Here is a 22,723-nt window from a genome sequence, read left to right as displayed (position 1 = left end):
TAGGTAAACCACCAATAAAAACCACTGTCAGAGGTCATTGATCTTATGTTCGTCACTGACAGATAATTGTTTGTTGTTCCCTTGTGGAGAAACTTCTTTGTGCTCTATATCTGTGTTGTGAAGTTCTAAGAAATGTCCTTCCATGTTCTTTAGATTTTATTGATATTGCAATTCAATAAACAGGGACCAAACCCCCCCCCCCCCCCTGATCTTTGACCTTTGTTGTCCAGTGTCATGTGGTGAACTCCTCCAGAGTCCTCCCTGCCCCGGCCTCTACAGACCAAATCCTGACAACTGACCACAGAGGCTCCAGCATTTCATCAGGGGACACATGTCAGCCCCATCAGCAACTCTGGAGTAAGATAACCCTTACAGAGCCTGCATGTGGACCATCTCCCAGATAGACAGCTTTGTGTTGTGTAGAAGTTACATCTTTTACAGGTTCAACTGCATGAATAAAATGAATAATCAAATGTAGGTGTTTTATATACAAATTGTGTTTGTGTGGATGTAGCCTGCATCAGGCCTCTTCCTCTGACAGGCCCTCAGTGCAGACACCGAAGGAGACAGAGAGAAGTGATAGTGGTCAAATCGAGGGGAGCATCACTTCAGGTAACACGTCTTCTGCACTATAATGTTATACAGTTGGAGATGAAAGAAACAAAAAGGACACTGGGTTAGACAGCTGACAAACATGTATCTGTATTTTATTTGTCTTGTGTATGTGTCTAAAACTAACTGCGGCGACATAGCTAAGAGCATGATTCATTAGATGAGGAGTAACAAATTGCTTTCATACATCACCACAATTTTACTGCAGCCCGTTTATTTTCTCAAATAAGATATTGTAACAAGATCCTTTTATTTTTGTTATCCCAGCAAAAACCACTACATAATTGATGCTTCCCTGCAGCTCATTCCACAGCGAGGCTCTGCCCACCAAGCATTTTAAGACTCACATACTCGTCATTTTAATTACAGTCACTCAAGTGATGAGTTCACAATCCTTTTTTTTTTTTTAAGTTGATCTTTCTTCTTCCTTTCCTCCAGACAGATTAAATATAAGGAGATTTAGATGGGACAGTGTCTCTGTGGTTTGCTGATAAAGAGCAGAGGACTCCTTCTCTTGTCCCTCCCTGCTTCCTTTATCATTTTGTTACTCTCTTTAAACAGAAGGGGCGGCATTTATCAGACTGGACAGCTTTGTGTCATCAGGGTGAAGAGGCAAAATCCTAACACCAGAACGTTGATGCAAACATGTCCGTCTGTGCAGTTTGAAAGGCACATGAGGACTTTAGAATTGTTCAGGCAGAAAGTACAAGGATTTTGACATGTAGTGATATCTTAGTTCTATTAAGGTTGTGTAGTATAAATAAGACCTACAGTCAGAAATTTTTTGTTTTAGTTTTAACAATGAATTCATTGCATTTTAATCATTTCATTTGCAGCTGAACCCGTGGCTATAGTGATCCTCTTTACATTACACAATGAAAACTTAGAGCAGCAAATGTCGTGGTTTGTGTAAATGTGGTGGGTTTCTTGTGGCTGTCTCTAGTTTGGAAAGAAAACCTTAGTATGCATGGCATCTAGTCTGGCTTTCAACTGGTCTTCACCTCGTTGGTCTGGGCTAGAACTTCAGTGATTAGTTGATGAATTGATTTGTTGATCGGCAGAAGAGAAATCTGTTACTTTAATGATCAATTCATTGTTAAAGAGGTTTATAGCTTGGGTTGATAATCTGTAACTGAATTGATAATTATAAGACAATAACGGTTAGATGCAGCTCTCGTCTGTTTTTTTCAGCGATGTAAAAACTCTGAGTTGAGCAGTTTATGATGAAATTGTAGCTTTGGATGTGCTTGGATGTTGTACTTTGCCCTGGTCTTTGCTGTTGCATGGTTTACACACGGCCCTGGTAGCAGCTGGCAGATAATCACTGTGGGCGTCTCTCTCCCACACTACTGATCAGCTGAGGGGGAGGCCGTGCACCAGGACATATCCATGGAGCCACAGGAGGACAACGATGGCCGTACCTTTGTGGAGGTGATCAGTGAAAAGTACAGTCCAGATAACTTTCCGTGCCGCAGAGGACCTGGTATGGGGGTGGTGGTCGTGCCCACCGCAGGTCCTCAAGGTTCCCCTTTGAAAGGTGAGTGGGGGAAGGAAAATTACAGGCTTCGTTAAATTAACAGATAAATATGGTTATGTAACTTTCAAATTAAGTTTTATAACAAAATACACTTCACACCTTTTATTGAATACTTTCAAATTACTCACTTATCAGTCTGGACAGACATGGATATACAGTGCAACTTGACTGGTTAGGTGAGGCATACAAACACAAGGTTGTAATGTTTTGTTGTACATTAAATTGTATGTTTAATTGTATCTGTATTCATTGTGTTTGTATTTTTGAAATTATATAGAACATTTCCAGTCTTAAAGGGATAGTTCACAGATAAAATGTACTCATTATCCACTCACCACTATGCCGATGGAGGGGTGGGTGAAGTGTTCCACAATACTCTTTTGGAGTTTCAGGGGTAAACAGTTATGCAGCCAAAACCAATAGAATTGAAGTAAATGGTGATACATTTTTCAAACGTAAAAAACCCTAACATGCCTCCATAGTGCTCGTGTGGTGTCATCCATGTGTCCACAAGCCATGACATTTATATTTGACTTGCAAAGAGGTAATTTACACCGTCTTTTAAGCCTAAAAGTCCACTGGAGGTGGCTAAGCTAGCAAAATGATGGTGTGTCTGAGGGTCCGTGGATGAACCTCGTAGGAAGATATCAGTGGACTTTTAGGCTTAAGACATGGTGTAAATTACCTCCTTTCGAGTCGGATATGAATGTCAGGGCTTGGATGACACCACAGGAGCAGTATGGAGGCATGTTGTGTTATTTCTGTTGTTTTATTACGTCTGAAGAAACGGTCGCCATTTACTTCAATTGTATCGGATTCTGCTGCAACAAAGTTTACCCCTGACACTCCAGAAGTGTTAAGTGGACTCAAACACTTCACCCACCCCTCCATCGGCATAGGGTTGAGTAGATAATGACTGAATTTTCATTTTTCGGTTCACTATCCCTTTAATGACCACTCAAAGTGCTTTACAGTACAGTTTTTGCCATTCACTCATTCACACAAAATTGAATTCCATCATTCACAAAAAATGATTTAGCCCCTTTAGCTCCAGTTACAGCTTTTAGTCTGTTTGCCAACTCTGTACAAGTTTTGTACATCAGTATATAGGCAGTTTATCAAAGGTCCTAGAGTTTTTAAACAGATGTATTCAAAAACAAATCAAATTGTGTGTGATGTGATCATTATTGTTAAGTTATTTTTCATTTCCTCTACACCATCACATCCATATTGCTATAAACTATGGGCAATCTTCACAGTCAAAGTCTGCACTTCAAGCAGACTCACTGGAAGTTCACAGAAAGTCAGATTAAGCCCCCTTGCAGATTTGCAGATCTGGACAGTCCTCAGCACTTGCAGACTACCTGACTTTACGTCTGTTAAATCTGGACATTTGGATTCAGTCCATGTCTTGTTGCTGCATTGCATTGTTTCCAATGTTCTCCAGTGGTGGAAAAACTGACCCATAAAAGATGACATCCTGACTTATCCTTATTTTGGCTCTTATCTCCTTCTTGTTCATAGCATCAGCACTGACTGTATGAATTTAGACTTGTGAATTTTCTGTTTTGACAAGTCACATCTTTCTTTGACTCATTGCATTTGGATTTAAGCTTACTTTGCCCAAATTTAAAACCATTGAAAACCCTCTTTTCCCTGTGAACCTTCCCCTGGGTCCAACTAACCACATTAATTCTTCTCTCCATCCTCTCCCACCTCACCTCCAGAACGTCTGAACCTGCCCAGTGTGCTGGTGTTAAATGGCTGCGGCATCAGCCAGGCAGGAGACCAGGCGGGGATCGCTGCTTTCTGTGCTCATGTCAGGGAGCTGGACTTGTCCCATAACAAGCTGCAGGACTGGCACGAGGTGAAGTTTATTAAAGTTGTTTATTCCCATTAAAAGAGTAAAAGATCAAATGCAACAATGAATTGATACTGCTAAAGTATTAGTCGTACCGAGCTCCATCGTTGGCCAAACACTATTATGGTTTTAGTCTTTTGATGAAATTTCTTGACAGTCATAAAAAATAGAAAACAGGCAGTCCCATCCTGTATGTGTTACCAGGTAAATGTTCCAAACAGAGAAAAAAAAAGTAGCAGAGGTTGTCTTTTGTTTGTGATGAAGAGATAAAGATCCTGACAAGCAGTGACTGTCTCTGATTACACTATTGTCCACTAAATAAAGTCCATGTTGTGGTTTTGTATTAATTAATGGTTTCTAAAGCTTCTGGACTCGCAACATATTATTATCTTGTTTTCAGATCAGTAAAATTGTGTCCAACATCCCAAAGCTGAAGTTCCTGAACCTGAGCTCCAACCCCCTAGCAGGAATGACCCTCGAGCCACAGTGCACCGAAGCCTTTTGCCGCATCCATCGTCTCGTCCTCAACAACACCCAAGTGTCCTGGGACACCGTGCTGCTGCTCATTCGGGAGATACCTGAGTAAGAATTAGGCCAAACAGTCCCCTTAAATTCTGCACCAAATCTATCATTTTCATTTGGACGTAGTTCTAAATCTATGGAAGATATATCTAGAGTGTTGATTCCTCACTGAATCCACATTATCTCAGCTACACATTGGTGGAAGTTACAGGTTTGTGGCCCTATTAGTTACTGTGCAGCAGCTGAAAAAAGCGTACCCCTCACAAAATCACATTTATATCCTTTACATCCAGATTTTTATTTGGATTCACTAAATATGCCTGATTTTTTAAATAAATATCCATGAATTATTTCCAGGGAAATCCTTGAAAATGTAAATAAAAGTACTAACTCACAATGTTAAAGAAAATGAAAGATTCCTGTATCTGCACCCTTGTCCGGATCCATGCCGAAGGTTATTGGGTTCTTACTTGGCCCATGTCCCATCCTTCCATCAAGATTCATGAAAATCAGTTCAGTCATTTTTTTTACAACAAACAAATAAACAAACGACAAAATAAGAGGGGCTTAACCAAAAACTCCTTGCTGAAGCTAACTTCAAATATATTTCAAAAGTCATTCAAACTCCACATGACAACAATAACTAAAACAGCTGTGGTGAACATATCACTGGGATCACACTCAGAGCAAGTTGCTGAATGATATTAACACTGATAGCCAATCCAAATACATCTAAATGAACAGCGAGTCACCTTCAACATGGCAGATGGCATTACAGAGAGACTCATTATTGAGGTCTAAAAACAACCCACCGCTGTTTGATAAAACATACAATTGACAAAGATGCTAGAACGAAGAAGGACATCTGGGATGTGTTCAGGCTCATCCTTAGAACCAGTGGCCAAGTGTTTTTTAGTCCGACACAGCTTGAGTGCGCTGTGTTGTTAGCAGATTGTTCATTCATCAGTGTGGATGCTCACGTTGTTCTGGTTATGGTTGGTGATGTGGAAAACCCTTAATTCTAACTCATAACTGAATAATTAATCTCCTGTATTAATACATTAGGGTGAACTTCTGGTGCCGCACAAAATCAGAGAAGTAAAAAAAAAAGAACAAGTATGAACTACACAAAATACCCATTTTAGAATGATAATGTTAATGATGTTGATATATGTATATCTATACCAGACACCATATGTGAAACAAACAACTATAAAAGTGCAAAGTAGAATATAACATGATAGTATGAATATGTAAATCTAGAGCACATACCTCCACCAGGCCCAAAAGTTCTCCTATGAAACCGCATTTAAATTCACTTGATTTAGATTTTTATTGGATCTGCACTAAATTACACACAATCATAAATACCAGTCCCCTAAACATGTCAGATTTTTCTATCATGATTCATGAAGTCAACAAAAGTTCTACTATCTTACACTGTGAAATAGAGTACCCTGATACCACATCCCTCCACCAGGTCTTGGGGTAATCAGTCCAGTAGTTTTTGTATAATCCTGCTAAATTCAAACAAACGCAGATGAAAATATAACCTCCTTGGCTAATAATATAACAAAATACAAGAGTATTATTTAATATAAAATGTAAATATTTAAATAATAAAATCTGAAGTTGGCAGGATACAATACAGTTGAGAGGGAGAGAAGTGGACTGAGGAAATGTGTGTGGTTTTTATATCGGTGTCACCATCTTAAAATCCATGTCCGCAAATCTAAGCATCAAGGTCCCACAGAGGCAAACATAAAGTACCACCCAGAGATAATCTACACAAAGACTAAAGAAGTAAACCACAGCAAACAGCAAAAGTGCTTTCTAGTGACTGGTTTTATTAGGTAATGTGTTCGGGGGAGGGGCCATTCAGTTGATTACTGAAGAGAATTTACAGTTTGTACATTCTAAGTGGAGGAAGGCAGTTTTCTGTTATATACAGTATATAGTCCCTACATTGTCCTGTGTCGTCCTGCAGGCTGGAGGAGTTGTTCCTGTGCCTTAATGAGTACAGCAGTTTGAGTGCCTCCGGTGTAGCCTGTCCCAGCCTGCGCCTGCTTCACATCACCGACAACAGCCTCCAGGACTGGGCCGAAGTCCGCAAGTTCGGCTCCATGTTCCCCAGCCTCGACACGCTGGTCATGTCCAACAACAACTTGGCGTCCATCCAGGACAACAAAGACGTCCTGCAGCGGCTCTTCCCCAACCTACGCAGCATCAACCTGCACAACTCAGGTCAGGGGACACGGCTAATTGCTTGTTTGACACAGTTGACTATTTTACATGGTGTGGTAACTGTTTGATTTCAGTAGGAATTTCTCTTCAGTTATTCATAATAAAGCAAACATGCCAGAAACATATTCTGCCCACAGACTGAGATAATGTCATATTCCACTTGTTTTTAGGAGTGTCTTGAGACGAGATGTAAAAGGACAGCAAGAAAGGAGAGAGATTTTGATTTACTTTGAGCATTCTCTTTCTAGTTTTTCCAACAATTTCAGTCAAAAGACCAAAATCAAAAATGCCCTTTTCTGTTCTATTTTATATCTAAAAATATATGGTTTATTTTTACGCTTCCAAGTGGGCAACAGCCAGTGGCTGGAGGCATTATTATGACCTGATTAGAATTTGGTGAAAGTCAAAGATCAAGGTCATGGTGACCTTACAAAACCTTTTTTTGATTTGTGAATGCAACATCTCAGAAACAACTTGAAGGAATTTCTTATGATCTGGTATAAATGTTAAGTTGGACTCAAAGATGAACTGATTAGATTTTGGTGGTCAAAGGTCATGGTGACCTCATGTTCTTGAGAATGTGATATATCAGGAGTACTAATAGGGGATTTCCTTACATCAAGCACCAATATTCAATTGGACTCACGGATGACCTGATTATATTTTGAAGGTCAAAGTCACGGTGGCCTCACAAATCATGTTTTTGGCCTCTGGAACATTATATCTAATGTCTCCCTTTAGGGAATTTTCTTCAAATTTTAGTCACTTTGACTAAATTAACTAATTGGATTTCAGCGGTCAAAGGTCACAGTGACCTTAAACGTCTGGAAATAAAGTCTATGTAGGCTGAAACTGCACTGATTGGTGGAGGCATACAACAGTGGGGAAGTAATTATAGTTTTATGACTGTAATTCCCTAAAACAGTGTAAGTTGTTTTAAACAAATGATATTCAAACAGAAGTAAATAGTTGATGTGATTGGGGACTATCTTTGGTTGTGGATTTGGTGCTGTGGTGGTTGTTTCCATCAGCACGTTAGAAGGCCCCATACACACCTGGAATTAAAATGTGTTTTTTTGTGATCGCATCACAAGCAGACAGGTGTGAAGATCCGATCACGATTTGTTTGTGACCACCACCACAATATCAACACTGATCACCACATAATGATCGATACTTTCCTTAAAGGGTCAGTGTGTAGAATTTAGTGACCTCTTTTGGTGAAGTTGCATGTTGCAGCTAAATACCCCCACCTCACCCTCCCCTTCCAAACATGGAAGAAAAACAGTGGTAGCCTTCAGTTATCATTAAATCTCAAAAAGTGTTTAGTTTGTCCAGTTTGGACTACTGTAAAAAACAAGGTGGCCTCTATAGAGAGGACCTACTCCTGATGTAAATGTAAAGTATTTAAATATTAAAGGCTCATTCTAGGGTAAAGAAATCAACAAATTGTACAATTTAGATGAAACACACTAGTGAAAACATTACCAGGATTATTTTTTATTCAATTTCTGCCAATAGATCCCTTTCACCTTAACCTTACACACTGAACTTTTAAATTGGTAAAATCTTTATTTATAGTGCAGCTGCAAAATATGAATTCAGACTCTCCTCACTCGTCTTTCTAACTCTCTTTCACTCGCTTGTGCTAAAACTGACACACACACGCACACGCACACACACACAGTGACATCTGACACACTGTGTAGTCAGACTGGGTAAAAACAATATAACTTGGTCTTCAACAGAAATGACCTACATGTTTGTTTGTATAGAGCGGGGAGGTGAGATCTGATCTCAGATCTGATTACGAGGCACATGGGCCACATTTTAATGTCAGGTGTGAACGCACGCACTCAGAGCTGTCCACTTGTGATCGGATCACAACGACCATGTTAATACCAGGTATGTACGGGGCCTAAATTATAATAATCTACAGCATGTGTGTTTATGGTAATGAATAATATGTGTCACCTTTGTCTAAAACTTGTCGTCTCTTTTTCTCATCAACAAAAGAACAGAACCAGACATATTGTCTTTTTTATTCCACACATTCTTGTCAAAACCTGGCAAATATATTACTTATTTTCAAACTACTGATGGTGACTCAAGTGAAATCACTTGAGGACAGGGGGGTTCATTATCTGAATAGTTAAAGCTCAAAATAGAAAATCCATTAGAATGATACACAAGTGGAAACGATCTCTTGTTTCACTGTTTGCTCTGGAGGCACAAACATCTGAACACAACTTTTACATACACATATGCATGACCTGTCCATGTGTACTTTGTCAGGTCTAAACCGATGGGAAGACATTGAGAAGTTGAACTTCTTCCCCAAGTTGGTGGAGGTGCGACTGCAGGGCATACCCTTACTGCAGACCTACACCAACGTAGAACGACGCAGCCTCATGATAGCACAGTGAGTCCCATCAGTGTACTCAGTTAGAAATTAGCTCAACTTTAGCAGGTGGATGGCTTGTTTTGTTTCTCCCAACACTCAACACTCAATCTTACGGGATCACAAATATCTGTCGCTTAACTACATAATGTGCTTCTCCTCAGGCTTCCTGCAATATCACAGCTAAACGGCAGTGTTGTGACTGACAGTGAGAGAATAGATGCTGAGAGGTTCTTCATCCGTTACCACTTAGACTACCCTGAAGAGGAGCTGCCTTACAGGTACACTGCACTCTCGTCTGTCCTCTAGCCACAGACGTCGTAGTTTCTTTCGTTGGTGCTGTGTTGGTGTCATGTGTATCTGTGTGTGCTTTTAAGACTGACAGCAGAACCTGCTCTTAACCTCCTCAGATATCATTCCCTGGTAACCAAGTATGGGAAGCTGGAACCACTTGCCGAGATCGACCTCCGACCTCGCTGCCGTGCCCAGGTGGAGGTTCACTGTGAAGAAAAAGTGGAACAGGTGTAGTTCACGAAAGTAGAATAGCTTAGTTTGATAAGATGTATCTCATCTCATTTTTACCTTATCTCATTTTTTTTAAATCTCTCAGACGGACAGACAGGCGGACAGATAGATGTCCATGTGGCTATGTTAAAGATTTATAGATTTTCACCACGCGTGGCTAAGAACAGCTGCTCCCAATATATTTTTATGTTTACAATGAATCACATGACTGTGTATAATCTCAAAGAGATTTTCACCCGCCTCTGCAGTTCCTCTCAGATGTGTTGAGCATTTTCGCATTTTTCAGCTCTTTTAGTTTTAGTTGGCAGCTTCATTGTTTTGTTTCACTCTCATCAGCCTCACCATCAGGTAGCTGTTTGTAAACCAGTACATACAACACAGACCCAGATAGTTCATTAAGGACTTAAAGGGATAGTTCACCTAAAATTTTATTTCACTCATTTTCAGTGGTGTATAAAGTACTTGAAAGCCGTACTTGAGTAAAATTACAGATATCTTACCTGAAAGTGACTCCGGTAAAAGTAAAAGTCACCCGTAAGAAAATGAAGTAGCTCATATTAAATGTACTTAAGTATCAAAAGTATCTGGTCTTGAAATGTACTTAAGTATCAAAAGTAAAAGTACCAAAATTAAAAATGCAAAGTGCTTTTTATAGCCTATACAGACACAAAACAACCCAAAATTGTTCTCTTCAGGTTTTATTTCAACTGACTGAAAAATTATAACAAAAATCTACATATACTGTATAATTTTACAAATTTGGAACCTCAGATGCTGAGGTTCAAATAGTAATGGACTAGTGCATCTGAACTTCTAGGGACAACAAAGAACCAACACAACAGAATAAACAAGTGCCTCTTGTGTCTGCCTGAGAACCCTAATAGACCACAGTATAACCTGGCGGAGCGCCGAGAAGACGATCAGACTTGACTATCTAGAGGAAGTAAAACCCGTAACAAGGTTTCTGAAGGTGAACCTGCGGAGGGATCATTACCGGTACAGCCTGCTCGACCCCGGTCGACCAAGGCAGCCCGACCAACCTCCGGACGCTTAGGTTCTCGCACTGTCCCCCCGAAGGCAAACACGCCGCCGGGCCTGCGCATCTCCCGAGGCATGGGGTATGCGAGTGAGCGAGAGAGAGGCGTAAAGGCGCGCGTTGCGCCAACCTCCGCTGCTCAAGTAACGAGCCAGTTTTGAGAATATAAGAAGTAGAAAGTACAGAAATTTGTGTTCAAATGTAGCGAGTAAAAGTAAAAAGTCGTCAGGAAAATAAATACTCAAGTAAAGTACAGATTTGTGAAAAATATACTTAAGTACAGGAACGAAGTATTTGTACTTCGTTACCTCCCACCTCTGCTCATTTTCTACTCACCACTATGCTGATGGAGGGGTGGGTGAAGTATTTGAGTCCACAAAACACCTTTGGAGTTTCAGGGGTAAACAGTGTAGCAGCCGAATCCAATACAAATGAAGGAACTGGTAAAAAAAAACATAACATGCCTCCATACTGCTCCTGTGGTGTCATCCAAGTGTCCATAAGCCCCGACAAATTTGACTCAAAACGTCGTCATTTACACCGTGTTTTTAGCCTAAATGTCCACTACCGGAAGAAGCGATACTACTGCGTGTACCCTTGGGTGAGAGCTTGTGTGCAGTGTGTGCAGTGTGTGCAGTGTGTGCGTGCGAACGTGAATGCGGCTCCAGGGGAGGATATCAGAGGACATTTAGTTTATTCACCCTAACCCTAACCCTTGTGCAGGTTTGATATTTCTTAACTTTGGTTTATTAAACATCTGTACTTATTCTGAGTGAAATGAGCATCAGTTTAATGCTTAAAATGTACTAACTGTTTATTTGTGTGTCAGCTAAACATCCGCTTGGACCAGACAGTAGCTGGGCTGAAGAAGCAGCTGACAAGAGTGGTCCAGCTGTCCACCAACAGCATGAGGCTCTACTACATCGACAAGAACAGCGCCTTTGGTCCAGAGGAAATGAAGTACAACACCCGGGCCCTCCACTCCTACAGCATTCAAGATGGTGATGAAATACTGGTGGTACCCAAGACCAAATGAACAGCTGGTGTCAAACTGGCTGATGAGAGTGACTACTTTATTGATTGATTGATTGATTGGTTCATTTGATTATTTATTTACTGGTTAATAGCTTTGCATAATAATTGGAATACGCATGATCTGGAACAGCATCACTGGCCCACTTGTTTGAACGGAGAGAAGTTAAACCTGGTGTGAACACATTCACAGGGACTGTACAGTGGACTATGATGCTGGGAGGCTCTGGCTGGAAAAGCTGCCAGTCTGGAGAGTATTGGGGCTTTATTAATTTCAGCTTTACATGAGGGAATCCACCGGAGTTAGTGCACAAACCTGTCATGATGGAGAACAGGCCAAGAGAACAGCACGCAGTCAGTTAGCAGCAAGTGGAGTGCGCTGCTGTGCCAGCGAAGCTTCACCGCAGCTCTGTATCTTAGTACATGGCTTGTACCATAGCGCCTGTGTAATCAAGTATCCAACACCACCGGCTTTCCCGCTTGTCGCAAAAGCTACCAGTGGTAGTAGTGAGGCAGTGCTGCTGAATGAAGAGGAACTGCAGTTCTCAATTGCACTTTTTGTGTAGTCACAAAATCAGGAAGGACAATGTCTGTGAAATGAAAAATCTGCCTAAACTACTTCTAAATGTCAGGAATGGGAGAACAACTGGGAGTTGTGTTTTGTTTTGTTGTTAGTCAGTGTTTTCCTTTGTATTTTTTGGGATAATTGGCATTGTGAGAAGTTTCAATATGATATCTTAAATATTTGGCAAAGTAACAACAGAGTCAAAGAGCAATGGATTCTTTACATACTTGAGATTCAGCTATCGGTGACATTTCTCATTGAATAATGGGGTTATTTTCAAAAATATAATAATAGTTTGCTTCAAATCACTACTTGTCTTATAGGGCAAAAAAGGTCCTAAAACTACATCTCCTGCTTCACCCTTTTACTCTCAGCGCCTGATCTACTAAGATCCCAAATAAAGAGTGCTTAATTGCATGTGCATTATAACAGATTGCACGTTTGGTTTGTGGGCGTTTTGTGCGTGATCTACTAAAAATAATTGCGTAAATGATAACAGGTGCAAACATGTTAGAGGCAGTAGTATTTAAATGAGTGTTTTGCGTGCGTTTTGCTCATAATAAAACCTCGGCAAATAAAACAGGTGGGGGGCCGGTGGAAGAGAAGCCTCTGACCAATATTGTGCAGCAGGTGCAGTTCACTTTCTGAAAAAACACGTTCTCTCCGTCTGCTTCCTGCCGTCTCCTCCTCACCACAATCACTGTAGCCATCTGTGCGCAACGCTGTGCCGATTAGCACCTACCTTTCAAATGTATAAAATATAGACACAGTCACAAGCAGCGCAATTATTTTCAGGCTTTGTAAATCACAATGTGTGTGCTAAATTAAGGTTTGCACATGTTTTAACAAATGCGCAAAACTTTAGTAGATCAGGCCCTCATTGTATAAACACTGGAATTATCTAATTTTTTTCACATTACCCTTGTGTAGGTGGCATACTGGACCATGATTGGCTTCCAAACTAGTTGCCATGTCAAAATCATCCTGTACAAACACGTGTTAAACTGAGATTCATGGCGAGCTCAGAAGAACTGGGCCCCTTCAGCAGATGAACATGAAAACAATATTCTCATGTCAAACTCTGCACAGTGAAGGTCAAACATCTAAGTGAAGTAACAATATGTTAATCCCATTATTGAAGAAAAAGAGACAATCATTTAAACATTACACCACTTTGTGACAAAATGGCTTCATAATACATGTAATAATCATGAACAGTTCATATCTAATAGTATTAAGACACTCTAAAGGTTGATGTTTGCATCATCACTGGCCAAGATTTAATGTTACTAGGTTTCTTTTTAAAAAAAAACAGATGCACACGTTTTCATTCACATACATGCACAGATCACCACAAAGCGGCTTCATGTCATGTGCTGCCCCCTAGAGGCTTCATCTATGTCTTCAACAAAAATTTTGCTCAGCCAATAAGTAACCTCTGTAGAACACACGCAGACACACACACGTTTGTACTCCTATCTTAGTGAGGACACTCATTGGCCAAATGCATTCCCTAGCCACCTACCCTAACCTTAACCATCCAAAATGCCTAACCCAATCCTAACCTAATTCTAACCCTAACATTAAAAACCAAGTCTTCACCCTCAATCAGCCCTTTGAAGAAGTGAGGACCGGCCAAAATGTCCTCACTTTCCAAAAATGTCCTCACTCTGTACAGTCTATGCTTAAAATGGTCCTCACAAAGGTACAAGTACAGGAGCCTACACATATTCTCGTCTTTCTATGGTTGTGAGGACACCCATTGGCATAATGCATATAGCCCCTAATCTAAATCTAAACCCTAAAACCAAGGCTGTGTCCAAAATCACCCACTTCTTCTCTACCCCCTACTCATTATATAGCAACTTCTATGAAGAGGACTATTGGATAATTATAATGCATTGTGACAATAAGTCCAATGTTTTCTAAACATTTGAACAGCACTACAAAATGGCTAATTCACTATATAGAAGAAGAAAGAGGGGATTTTAGGGAGGAAATTCCCCCAAAAACACTATATTCACAACAGTGGTTCTGAATCAGAATTGGCCTTCACACAATAGAGAGTCAAGTACACATCAGGGTACCTGAAAAACAATTTCTTTAAAGTAATATATGTCTACATTTGAAAATATCCTTGTTTGTATTCAGACCATCCTGCTTCACTTGAGCACGTTCTGGAGCACGAAGAGGTCAAGAGCTTTTCATTAGCTTTCTGTCCATTTTAATGAAACAACATGGTTTCGGCAGTTCCTCTGGTTCCTCTTGGTGTTAAGTACACATGGCGATGTTATCTCCCATGTTTTTAGCCTTTTACTATTATTACGTTATTATGCATTTAAGAAGATAGTGTTTCATGTTTTTTAAATGCTTATCTTTTTCTTATGGAAGTTGTATCATCGCGTGATTTCGATTACTTTCATACGAGTTTGTTTTATGAATATTTAAATTTTATTCAGTGTTCATGTTTTGTACTATTTATTTAGAATCTTCAACTTATAATCAGTAGTCATCCTTAAAGAGATGCTGATCTCAGTGTAATGCATTCATGTGCATCTTTGCATGAGCTTGAGACTTGAGAGCTTTTACCAGAAAGCTAGTGGAATTGTGAGGTTTTAAAGATGTGGGCATCATTAAGTGATAGGTTATAACAGTTGTATTGTGGGAAATGAGGGAACCAGTGTTTTGCCATACAAAGGACTTAAAGTTAGCATATGTTGCACACTGCTGCTGAAATTACCTTTTTGGAGTTAGGTTGAGTCCACCCAGTTTAAAGAAGCACTATACTACATTGCTGGAGGGCCCTAATTTAAACTGCACACTATTGTATTAATTCTCTACATTAGTGTTTCATACACATATATTTGACATCTCAGTCCAAAGATGACTCAGTGGGTTATTATTGTTGTAATGTATTCATTTTAATATGCAGCATCCCCCTCACGCAAGAGGAACATTGATGTAGGATGTTTGGTGTTATTGCTTTTTCCTATAGCAAGCAATTTAGCAGAGCAGGGGATTCTTGACACAGTATTATGGCAAAGGAAACAGCTGACATGACAAAGCCAGAAAATAAAGTAATCATATTGAGTGGCTGCAGCTTCAATTCATTCACTGTTGATAGAAAGCAGTGTTTTTACCCTTCAAAGGTATCAATATGTAAAATATAAAAGTATGTAAATACCACAATATTTAAAATATACTATTATGTAGTATTTTTATGACACTACTGCTCTACTTGAACATTAAAAGGTGTGATAGACTGAAGGCGTAGCAGCGAGCAGGTCAGATAAAAAGACACTGAAATCTTTTTCAACTCATTATAGTAGTGCAGAATACATGCAGGTTAGTGTAGCATGAACCACAGCCATAGAGACCAGCAGGGTAGTGCTGGCATCAACATCCAAGTGTGAAGTGTTGAGCTATAGTGTCGGTCCTTATCAGTGCAGGGTTTGTCTGTGTGCACTATGCAGCTGTTTGCAGATGTTTGATTTAAAGGTGTGCATGTTTTTGTGAGGAACCATTAATGCACTTGATGGAACTTTGTTTGACATTAAGGCAGAGGGATATATTTTAAGTCTTTATGTAAATGTATTGGTTACCTGTTCAGTTCATATAGATTTTGTTATGATGTTATTTATCGTGTCTCTTGCTTACTTCCCAAACTCCTACATGCCAAAAATATTTGCTAAGCCATTTTATAGCCCTTAAAGCCCCTAAAAGTTATATTTCGGGTTTAAAGTATTATTTTTTGTATCATTTAGGATTAATGGCTAATAAAGCGACAATGAAAGTTATGATTTATATTGAAGAGTTTCATATCTCAAAACTCAGCCAATGTGCTTCATCAGGACTGTGTGAGAGAGGTTGGACCCAAAATTTAATGGATTCTTTCTTGACCCATCCTTCCACCACGTTTTGTGATAATCCATCCTGTAGATTTTACATAATCCTGCTTGCAAACAAACGGACAGGGGTGAAAACAACCTCATTGGCGGAGGTAAAAAAACAACAAACAAAGCAAATCAGTGTTGATCCCATCACTCACAGCAAGAAGCTGATTGAGAAAATTGGTTTTCAGGCCTTTACCAGAAAGTGCCACCCTAAAACCCCTTTAACAGCAGCTATTTGATATGTGCTGTTTGGTTGTTCCTTCTGTTGTGTTTTTAGCCGTGCTATTCCTCTGCAGTACAGGTCAGCTCAAAATACAGGTCACTCAGCTAAACCATGAGCAGCAGAGCAGCCGGTAATCGATCAGTCAGCAGTCCTTCAGGGAGACACCCATTTCAGAGGCAGAGGTAATAACTCCACCAGCAGTACAGTCACAAGACAGGTCCTGCTTCAGGACCGAGTCAGAAGCGACTGTTCCTTGTGAAAACTCTTAATTTTCAAAATCACGATCGCTTATTGTTTTCTTCCCATGTATGAAAATGACATTTAAAGGAAATAGGCTCATTGTTTTTCTAGCTTAGAATTCAATGAGAAGATAAAGAACACTCGTATATGTGTGAAAAATTATAAGCTACAGCAAAATATTCTTACAATTTCATTAGCATCTTATACGTCATTTGTTTTAATCTCTATAAAAAGTGTAGTTTAAACAGGCTGTGGTTGTATGTGCTGGGCCAGGCTTTTTCTTGGCTTTGAAATATCCTGGCAACCTCCTATAATATCAGAACTTGTTGTTTATACACTTAGTAGTGATCTGTTGACGTGCTGGAGGGTGAAATTTGTTTTCACACGGAGCCAGGCGTGTTGTTAGTAGTCCTGAGCTACTTGTACGGTTTTGTGCTAAGCTATGCTAACTGCTGATTGGTGTAGCCTCATATTAGCTGTGTCTCAATTCAGGGGCTGAATCCTTCTGGCCCACTAAGACTTCGTGGGCCGCGTTGACCTCGAAGGCCAAACCGAAGTAAGACTGGTCTACAGAGGATTTCCATGATCAACATCACCAGATCAAATATAAAACTACTGATTTAAGTTCAAAGAAGTCAAAATGCATTTAAAGGTTCAGTGTGTAGAATTTAGTGACATCTAGTGGTGGAGTTGCATGTTGCAGCTGAATACCCCTCACCTCACCCTCCCCTTCCAAATATGAAAGAGAACCTGTGAAAGCCTTCAGTTGTCATAAAAACTCAAAAAGTGTTTAGTTTGCCCAGTCTGGGCTACTGTAAAAAAGATGGCGGCCTCCGTAGAGAGGACTCACTCCTGGTGTAAATATAAAGTATTTACATATAAAGGGTCCATTCTAGGGTAAAGGAAACAACAATTCGAACAATTCAGATGAAACACACTAGTGAAAACCTCACTAGGATTATTTTATATTAAATTTCTGCCAATCGATCCCTTTCACCTAAATCTTACACACTGGACTTAAAAAACGAAAGTAGAAGATATGACTAATTCAAGTTGATGAAATACCTCCTGAAGATTAACTGATGGTGGGTTTTTCCTTCAATTTCAAAATCAGTGCAGTCTTTTCATACTGTAAGAAGCAATAGAACAAATGAGAAGCAGAAAATGTCAGTAAAATTATAAACAACCTCTCACAGTGATAAATGTATATTGTGACTGTTAAACAGAAATGAAACTCTCTTCTGTTAGATTAAACCTTGCCTGCTGAAATGCAGAAAGTCCATACAATGAAAAGCTCCATGTTTCCTTTGTTTAGTTAATTACTGTGAAGTACTTGTTAAATTCTAATAATGTCAGACATCTGGCAGCTTTCGAACTGCACATTCTATTTGAATGGAAACCCAACGATCTAAATAGCTACTCTGGATGTATCCATTAATACACTGCTTGAGTTATCATTTGCCTCTCAAAGTGGTGTACCAGAGCTCAGGTGGATCTTAGAAGGCCGTGTTTGTCTTTGATTTAGATTCTGGTTAGACTGAATGTTGAGGATGCCCAGGTTTCACCACTGCTCAGACCGACACACCAGTGCTTAAGCTAATCAGCTCACCCAACTATGTAACTGCTCATGATCTGTGGCATTTAAAGCATAATACGTTTTGTAGGAACCTATATGAAGTATCAAATGGAAAAGAGTGAGTCATCTTTGCTTGTGTTAGTATGTGTAGAGAAAGATGTGTCACTGAATGGTAATAAATGGAATTCTCCTGACTCAATGTGTGACACTCTCCACCACAACAGCAGCTTTGGAATCATATCAGGGCTCCAGATGTGTTTCATGGTAGAGATGGATATACTGCAGTATTTTTCTATGACTCATTCACTTTGATGCAGACACACTCCCTCCAGCATGAATGACTTATCTGCTGGCAAATACTGATACTAATAGAGGATTAGCATGTCTTAACTCGAAATATGATTTATTAAAAGATCAATTTCAAAATTTGACCCAACCAATTGTGTTAAATGTCGTCATAACTGCACATAAATAAAATTATAATGTGACTTTAAATGAAAAAACAGGGTAGATGTGGCATTTTCAAAAGGGCACATTCCTCACTAGTAAATACTTATCTAGATTTATCAGAGTTCCAGAATGTTACAAAATATTTAGCTTTGTTGTAGTAGTAGGAGTAGTAGTAATTTTAAAAATGATTGTGCAGTTTTAGCTATCTTTAGGATTTCGGGTACTTATGCTGGACAAAGCTTCAGTTCAAAATACCATAGAATTTCATACTTTTGAATTATCTACCTATTAATTCTACAAACATTGGCTGTCTGTCTGTATGTGTAATGCATATCTCGTGAACTGCTTATCTCATCGACTCAATTCTTGATAAGTGTATTGTTTACGGCCCAGGGAAGTGCAGTGTCAAAGTTGGTGCGATTTGGACACGCGATACGTTCAATATTAATACAATTTAATAAACAGGTGACCAGCACTCTGTAACAGTCAGTGGGGATGGGGCAGTGTGCCCTAGGTGTGGACCGAGTTGAACATGTCTTCTTTGTCCTCGGATAAACTGCAGCAGCGGTCTAAAACTGGGTCAAATCACAGGTCAAAATCGCCGTTGGCACATGTTGATAATTTGATTATTTTCATTTCATCATATTGGACTGTCACAGACATCCACAATCGCAGAGTGGCGGGTGCTGATCTCCATGATGGCAACAACATTCATAGAATAACATCCTGTGGCAGTTTGTCTTCAAAGTAAAAGCACAACATTTGTTGCTGTAATGCTTTATATCGAGCTGAATTACAGAGATTTAAAAAAGTTGTGAACTTGGGTCTGGACTTCTGAAATAGCCAACATGCAATGTGTGAAAAAAACAACATTACAGTACATAATTTAAACTTATATAAAATCTATATACGTTCGCAATAATAAAGAAAATTTCATGAAAACAATTTTTATAAAATCTTCAGTGCCGATAAACCAGGTAGGATGAACACAAAGTTGTCTGACATCACTCTGCACCATAGACTGAAACCTTCCAAACAGGCAGGTTTAGAACTGACACAGCACTAGTCAAACAAAATGATGTTGTTTTTCTGTGTACATTGCTTTGACCATTCCTAAATAATTAAACATGTGCACTTAAAGAGCACTATTTCATGGAATGGTATTTCATTCTACAAAGAGCAGGTGTTTCTGTTTATGTTCAGGCCCAAGACTCTGAAGCCACCATGTAAACTGACTTTTGGAAACGAGTGTCGCACTGAATGTAGCATTAAGCTCAATGAAAGACGTCTCTGATGTTTACGCTCGTCACCATGGTGACGGTGTGGGCGGAGGCTCGCAGCTCTGGGTGATGACGCGCACAGGGAGGTGTGAACCAACCAGAAGCGAGCTCCGTCGGCGGACTGACGTCACCGTTAAAGCGCAACGCACCGTTACTCGGTCTCGGTAACTCTACAACTGCACCGGGGACAGAAGACATGGCTGGACACCAGGCTTCATGAGCAGAGACCATGGCAGTGGAGTCCTCACTGCAAAAGCACCGGCCACACTTCACTGCAGCGTAGTTACCGGTGCACACAGGAGCACCGAGCGGACAGAAAGACACGTTACCGGGGGCGATCTCCAGCTGCGGGGTGAGTGGATGCAGTTACCTTACACCACCATGGTGCTGATACTCTACGTGCTGGTGTCACACAAAAAAAACCAAACTCCTACCACATTCTGCCCAAATTACCTCCCCCTGCTTACTTTGAGGAACCATATACCCCACTGAGCGCCATCTTAAACGTTCCAGAAGTCACTGCGAGCCCCCAACATATTCGGCAGCAGTGCGAGTGTGAAGGAGCTCTTCATTTTAGAGTAAGAGTGTCATGTTTGAAGACATGTCAGCTGCAGTAAGTGAAGTGCGTGTGTTATGTATGCAGTGTGGTGAAGTGGTAATAAGCAGTGAATTACACTGCAGTTTGGCGGGGGGTTGCGCTGTTACCGTAGAGTTAGCCAGCTACACCAGCTAGTTAATTACCGTTTACTGCAACTACACACCGCTAATAACCACACATGGTTTGTTAATAAACGTAACTTTGTAAGTGTCTTCCTCCCACTTCAGGTGACTTGGGGGGGGGGGGGGGGCTAAGTTTCCTCTGCTCCAGTCCCCCTCTCCGCCCCCTGTCACTGGGTAACACACTGTCAACGCTGCCCCGCTTCCATGATGCTCCCGGTCTGCCTGCTTATCTAATCCCCTGTGTATTAATAATAACAGTATGGTGGAGTATATCTAATACACCGACGTGTGCCCCAGACCAGGCTCTGGAGAACCATATTATGTAAACGCATCGAGTGTGGCTGCTTGGCCGGTGTCGTCCCATCTCCTCTCAGTGTCATGTAACGCTACACCCCTCACAGAGACCGTCCACCACAGCACTGCTCCGGTCTTTTTCCATTGTCTCACACACATACCTCAACTGCGCTGTGCTGCTGCAGTCACCCCATTTCATCTGGCCATTTACTGTTAATCCGCCTCTCTCACAGGACAGTAACTATACGATCCAGTGAAACCCTGTGCATCACAGTGCCTTTTTTTTATAAATAGAAAGAGGGTCTGACATCAAGTTTCTTAATAATAATATATATATAATATAATTTCTGCTGGAAGCCCCATATAAATTACCTTAAAGTATCAAAGCCAGTTGCAATATTACAAAGTCAAAATTTTTATTTTTGTATAAAATAAAGCATCATTATACACCTTTTACTGCTCCTTCATACTTCCATATTTAACCTACTGTGTGGAAGTGTGGGGGGAATACTTACAAAACTAACACAAAATCAGTCTTCATCCTTCATAAAAGAGCCATAAGAATAGGAAATAAAAACACTAATAGAGTAAGGACTAACCCACTCTTTATCAAATTAAAAGCACTGACATTTAGAGATCTGTATTTGACTTCAGAACTTTCAAAATGATGTACAAAGCAGAGAAGTAATTATCACCCATCAGTATCCAATAGTTGTTTCAAATGAAAGAAAACCAGCATGAGCTGATGGGAGACAGTTTGTAAAAAAATAAAAACAGTAAGTGAGAACCAACAAAAAATATAATTGAATCACAGTTAAATTAGTCAATTTATGGAATAACGGTACTAAGGAACTTTTTTCTTTTTGCTCTGATTGCTCTAAATTTTGACTCTATTGATTTGACTGACGTGTTTTGAGTGGTGTATGGTAGCTGAAGCAGAAAGTTTGAAGGAGTATGTTTAACATACATTTTGAAGAAAAAATATAACGAAGGTGTAGGACTTGATAAGTTCACACTTGATTTCTACTCCTTTCGGACATAGAATGTGCACTTGAATTGTTGTTATTGTTCTTTTTGTTCTCATCTAAAATGCTCAAATTAACTCTCCATTCATTCATTCATTTTATCCCAAATGACAAATTTTGTACTCAACATAGTCTCAGTATCACTTAGTTGGATGGACATCCTTACAGTCAAGAAGAAGCAGTCATCTCATGTTATTCATTTATTAACTCTACTGCTGAAGCTTCCAAGCTACTTTACTTCTCTTCTCTTATTTAAAACTAGTCACCACATCACCTTAGATATCCCCTACACTCACACTAATGCTGGTAGAACTGGGTTGAGTTATGATGCACCCTTTAAATTGAATGAGCTGCAATCTGTCCTATAACTGCAGTCTTATCATCAGATGTTATTAATTCTCGTTTTAATCAGGTCCTTGTTGTTTTGCTTTTATTTAATGAGTCTTTGATGTGTTGTATTTATTTATTTATTATTTGTATTATTTATCCAATATCTCAATGAGACTGCCTAATCAAATAAAGATTAGATTGAAACTGTGCATGTGTATAAGCATAATCAGAAGGACTGTATGAAAATACAATCAGAATAAGACAGAGTAGGAGGAACATGACTGATTTTGAAGAAAGTTGCATGTTAATAAGTCATACAAAACAGTTATCAGTTTGATATGTGAAATGTCAGAGCCA

General features: G+C 39.8%; 2 protein-coding genes and 1 long non-coding RNA gene across 7 annotated transcripts in view; 2 read left to right on the top strand and 1 right to left on the bottom strand.

The window, feature by feature from the left end:
- Window positions 1–16: 16 nt before the first annotated feature.
- On the top strand, window positions 17–12,845 carry LOC117772542 (tubulin-specific chaperone cofactor E-like protein). Of its 3 annotated transcripts, none has more exons than XM_034603768.1 (10): window positions 17–357; window positions 542–612; window positions 1,970–2,149; window positions 3,877–4,016; window positions 4,411–4,592; window positions 6,520–6,776; window positions 9,072–9,198; window positions 9,342–9,458; window positions 9,588–9,699; window positions 11,568–12,845. In XM_034603768.1, exons 1-10 carry the CDS (start codon window positions 332–334, stop codon window positions 11,772–11,774), a joined length of 1,419 nt encoding a protein of 472 aa, XP_034459659.1. In that variant the 5' UTR covers window positions 17–331; the 3' UTR covers window positions 11,775–12,845. The 3 variants fall into 3 exon arrangements, with proteins under 3 accessions (XP_034459659.1, XP_034459657.1, XP_034459660.1); XM_034603766.1 differs by having other exon boundaries at window positions 515–612; window positions 11,568–12,844; XM_034603769.1 differs by lacking the exon at window positions 17–357 and having other exon boundaries at window positions 515–612; window positions 1,923–2,149; window positions 11,568–12,844.
- Window positions 10,815–22,723, bottom strand: part of LOC117772570 — a 25,382-nt gene continuing 13,473 nt past the window's right edge. The window contains exon 4 of the long non-coding RNA XR_004615797.1: window positions 10,815–11,058. This is a non-coding gene — a long non-coding RNA (uncharacterized LOC117772570). The remainder of the gene's footprint in view (window positions 11,059–22,723) is intronic.
- Window positions 20,141–22,723, top strand: part of usp2a (ubiquitin specific peptidase 2a) — a 46,011-nt gene continuing 43,428 nt past the window's right edge. For all 3 annotated transcript variants that reach the window (XM_034603758.1, XM_034603761.1, XM_034603755.1), the window contains exon 1: window positions 20,141–20,349. The gene's annotated coding sequence lies outside the window, so the exon portion shown is untranslated. The remainder of the gene's footprint in view (window positions 20,350–22,723) is intronic.

This window comes from Hippoglossus hippoglossus, chromosome 13 (assembly GCF_009819705.1).
Source record: "Hippoglossus hippoglossus isolate fHipHip1 chromosome 13, fHipHip1.pri, whole genome shotgun sequence".
Classification (NCBI taxonomy): Eukaryota; Metazoa; Chordata; class Actinopteri; order Pleuronectiformes; family Pleuronectidae; genus Hippoglossus; species Hippoglossus hippoglossus.
This window is presented reverse-complemented; position numbering and strand designations above follow the sequence as displayed.

Coding starts and splice junctions, on each gene's coding strand:
- LOC117772542 (XM_034603766.1), top strand. CDS start 332: ATGTCAGCCCCATCAGCAACTCTGGA. Junction 613..1,969: donor CGAGGGGAGCATCACTTCAG/GTAACACGTCTT, acceptor ACTACTGATCAG/CTGAGGGGGAGGCCGTGCAC. Junction 2,150..3,876: donor TCAAGGTTCCCCTTTGAAAG/GTGAGTGGGGGA, acceptor CCTCACCTCCAG/AACGTCTGAACCTGCCCAGT.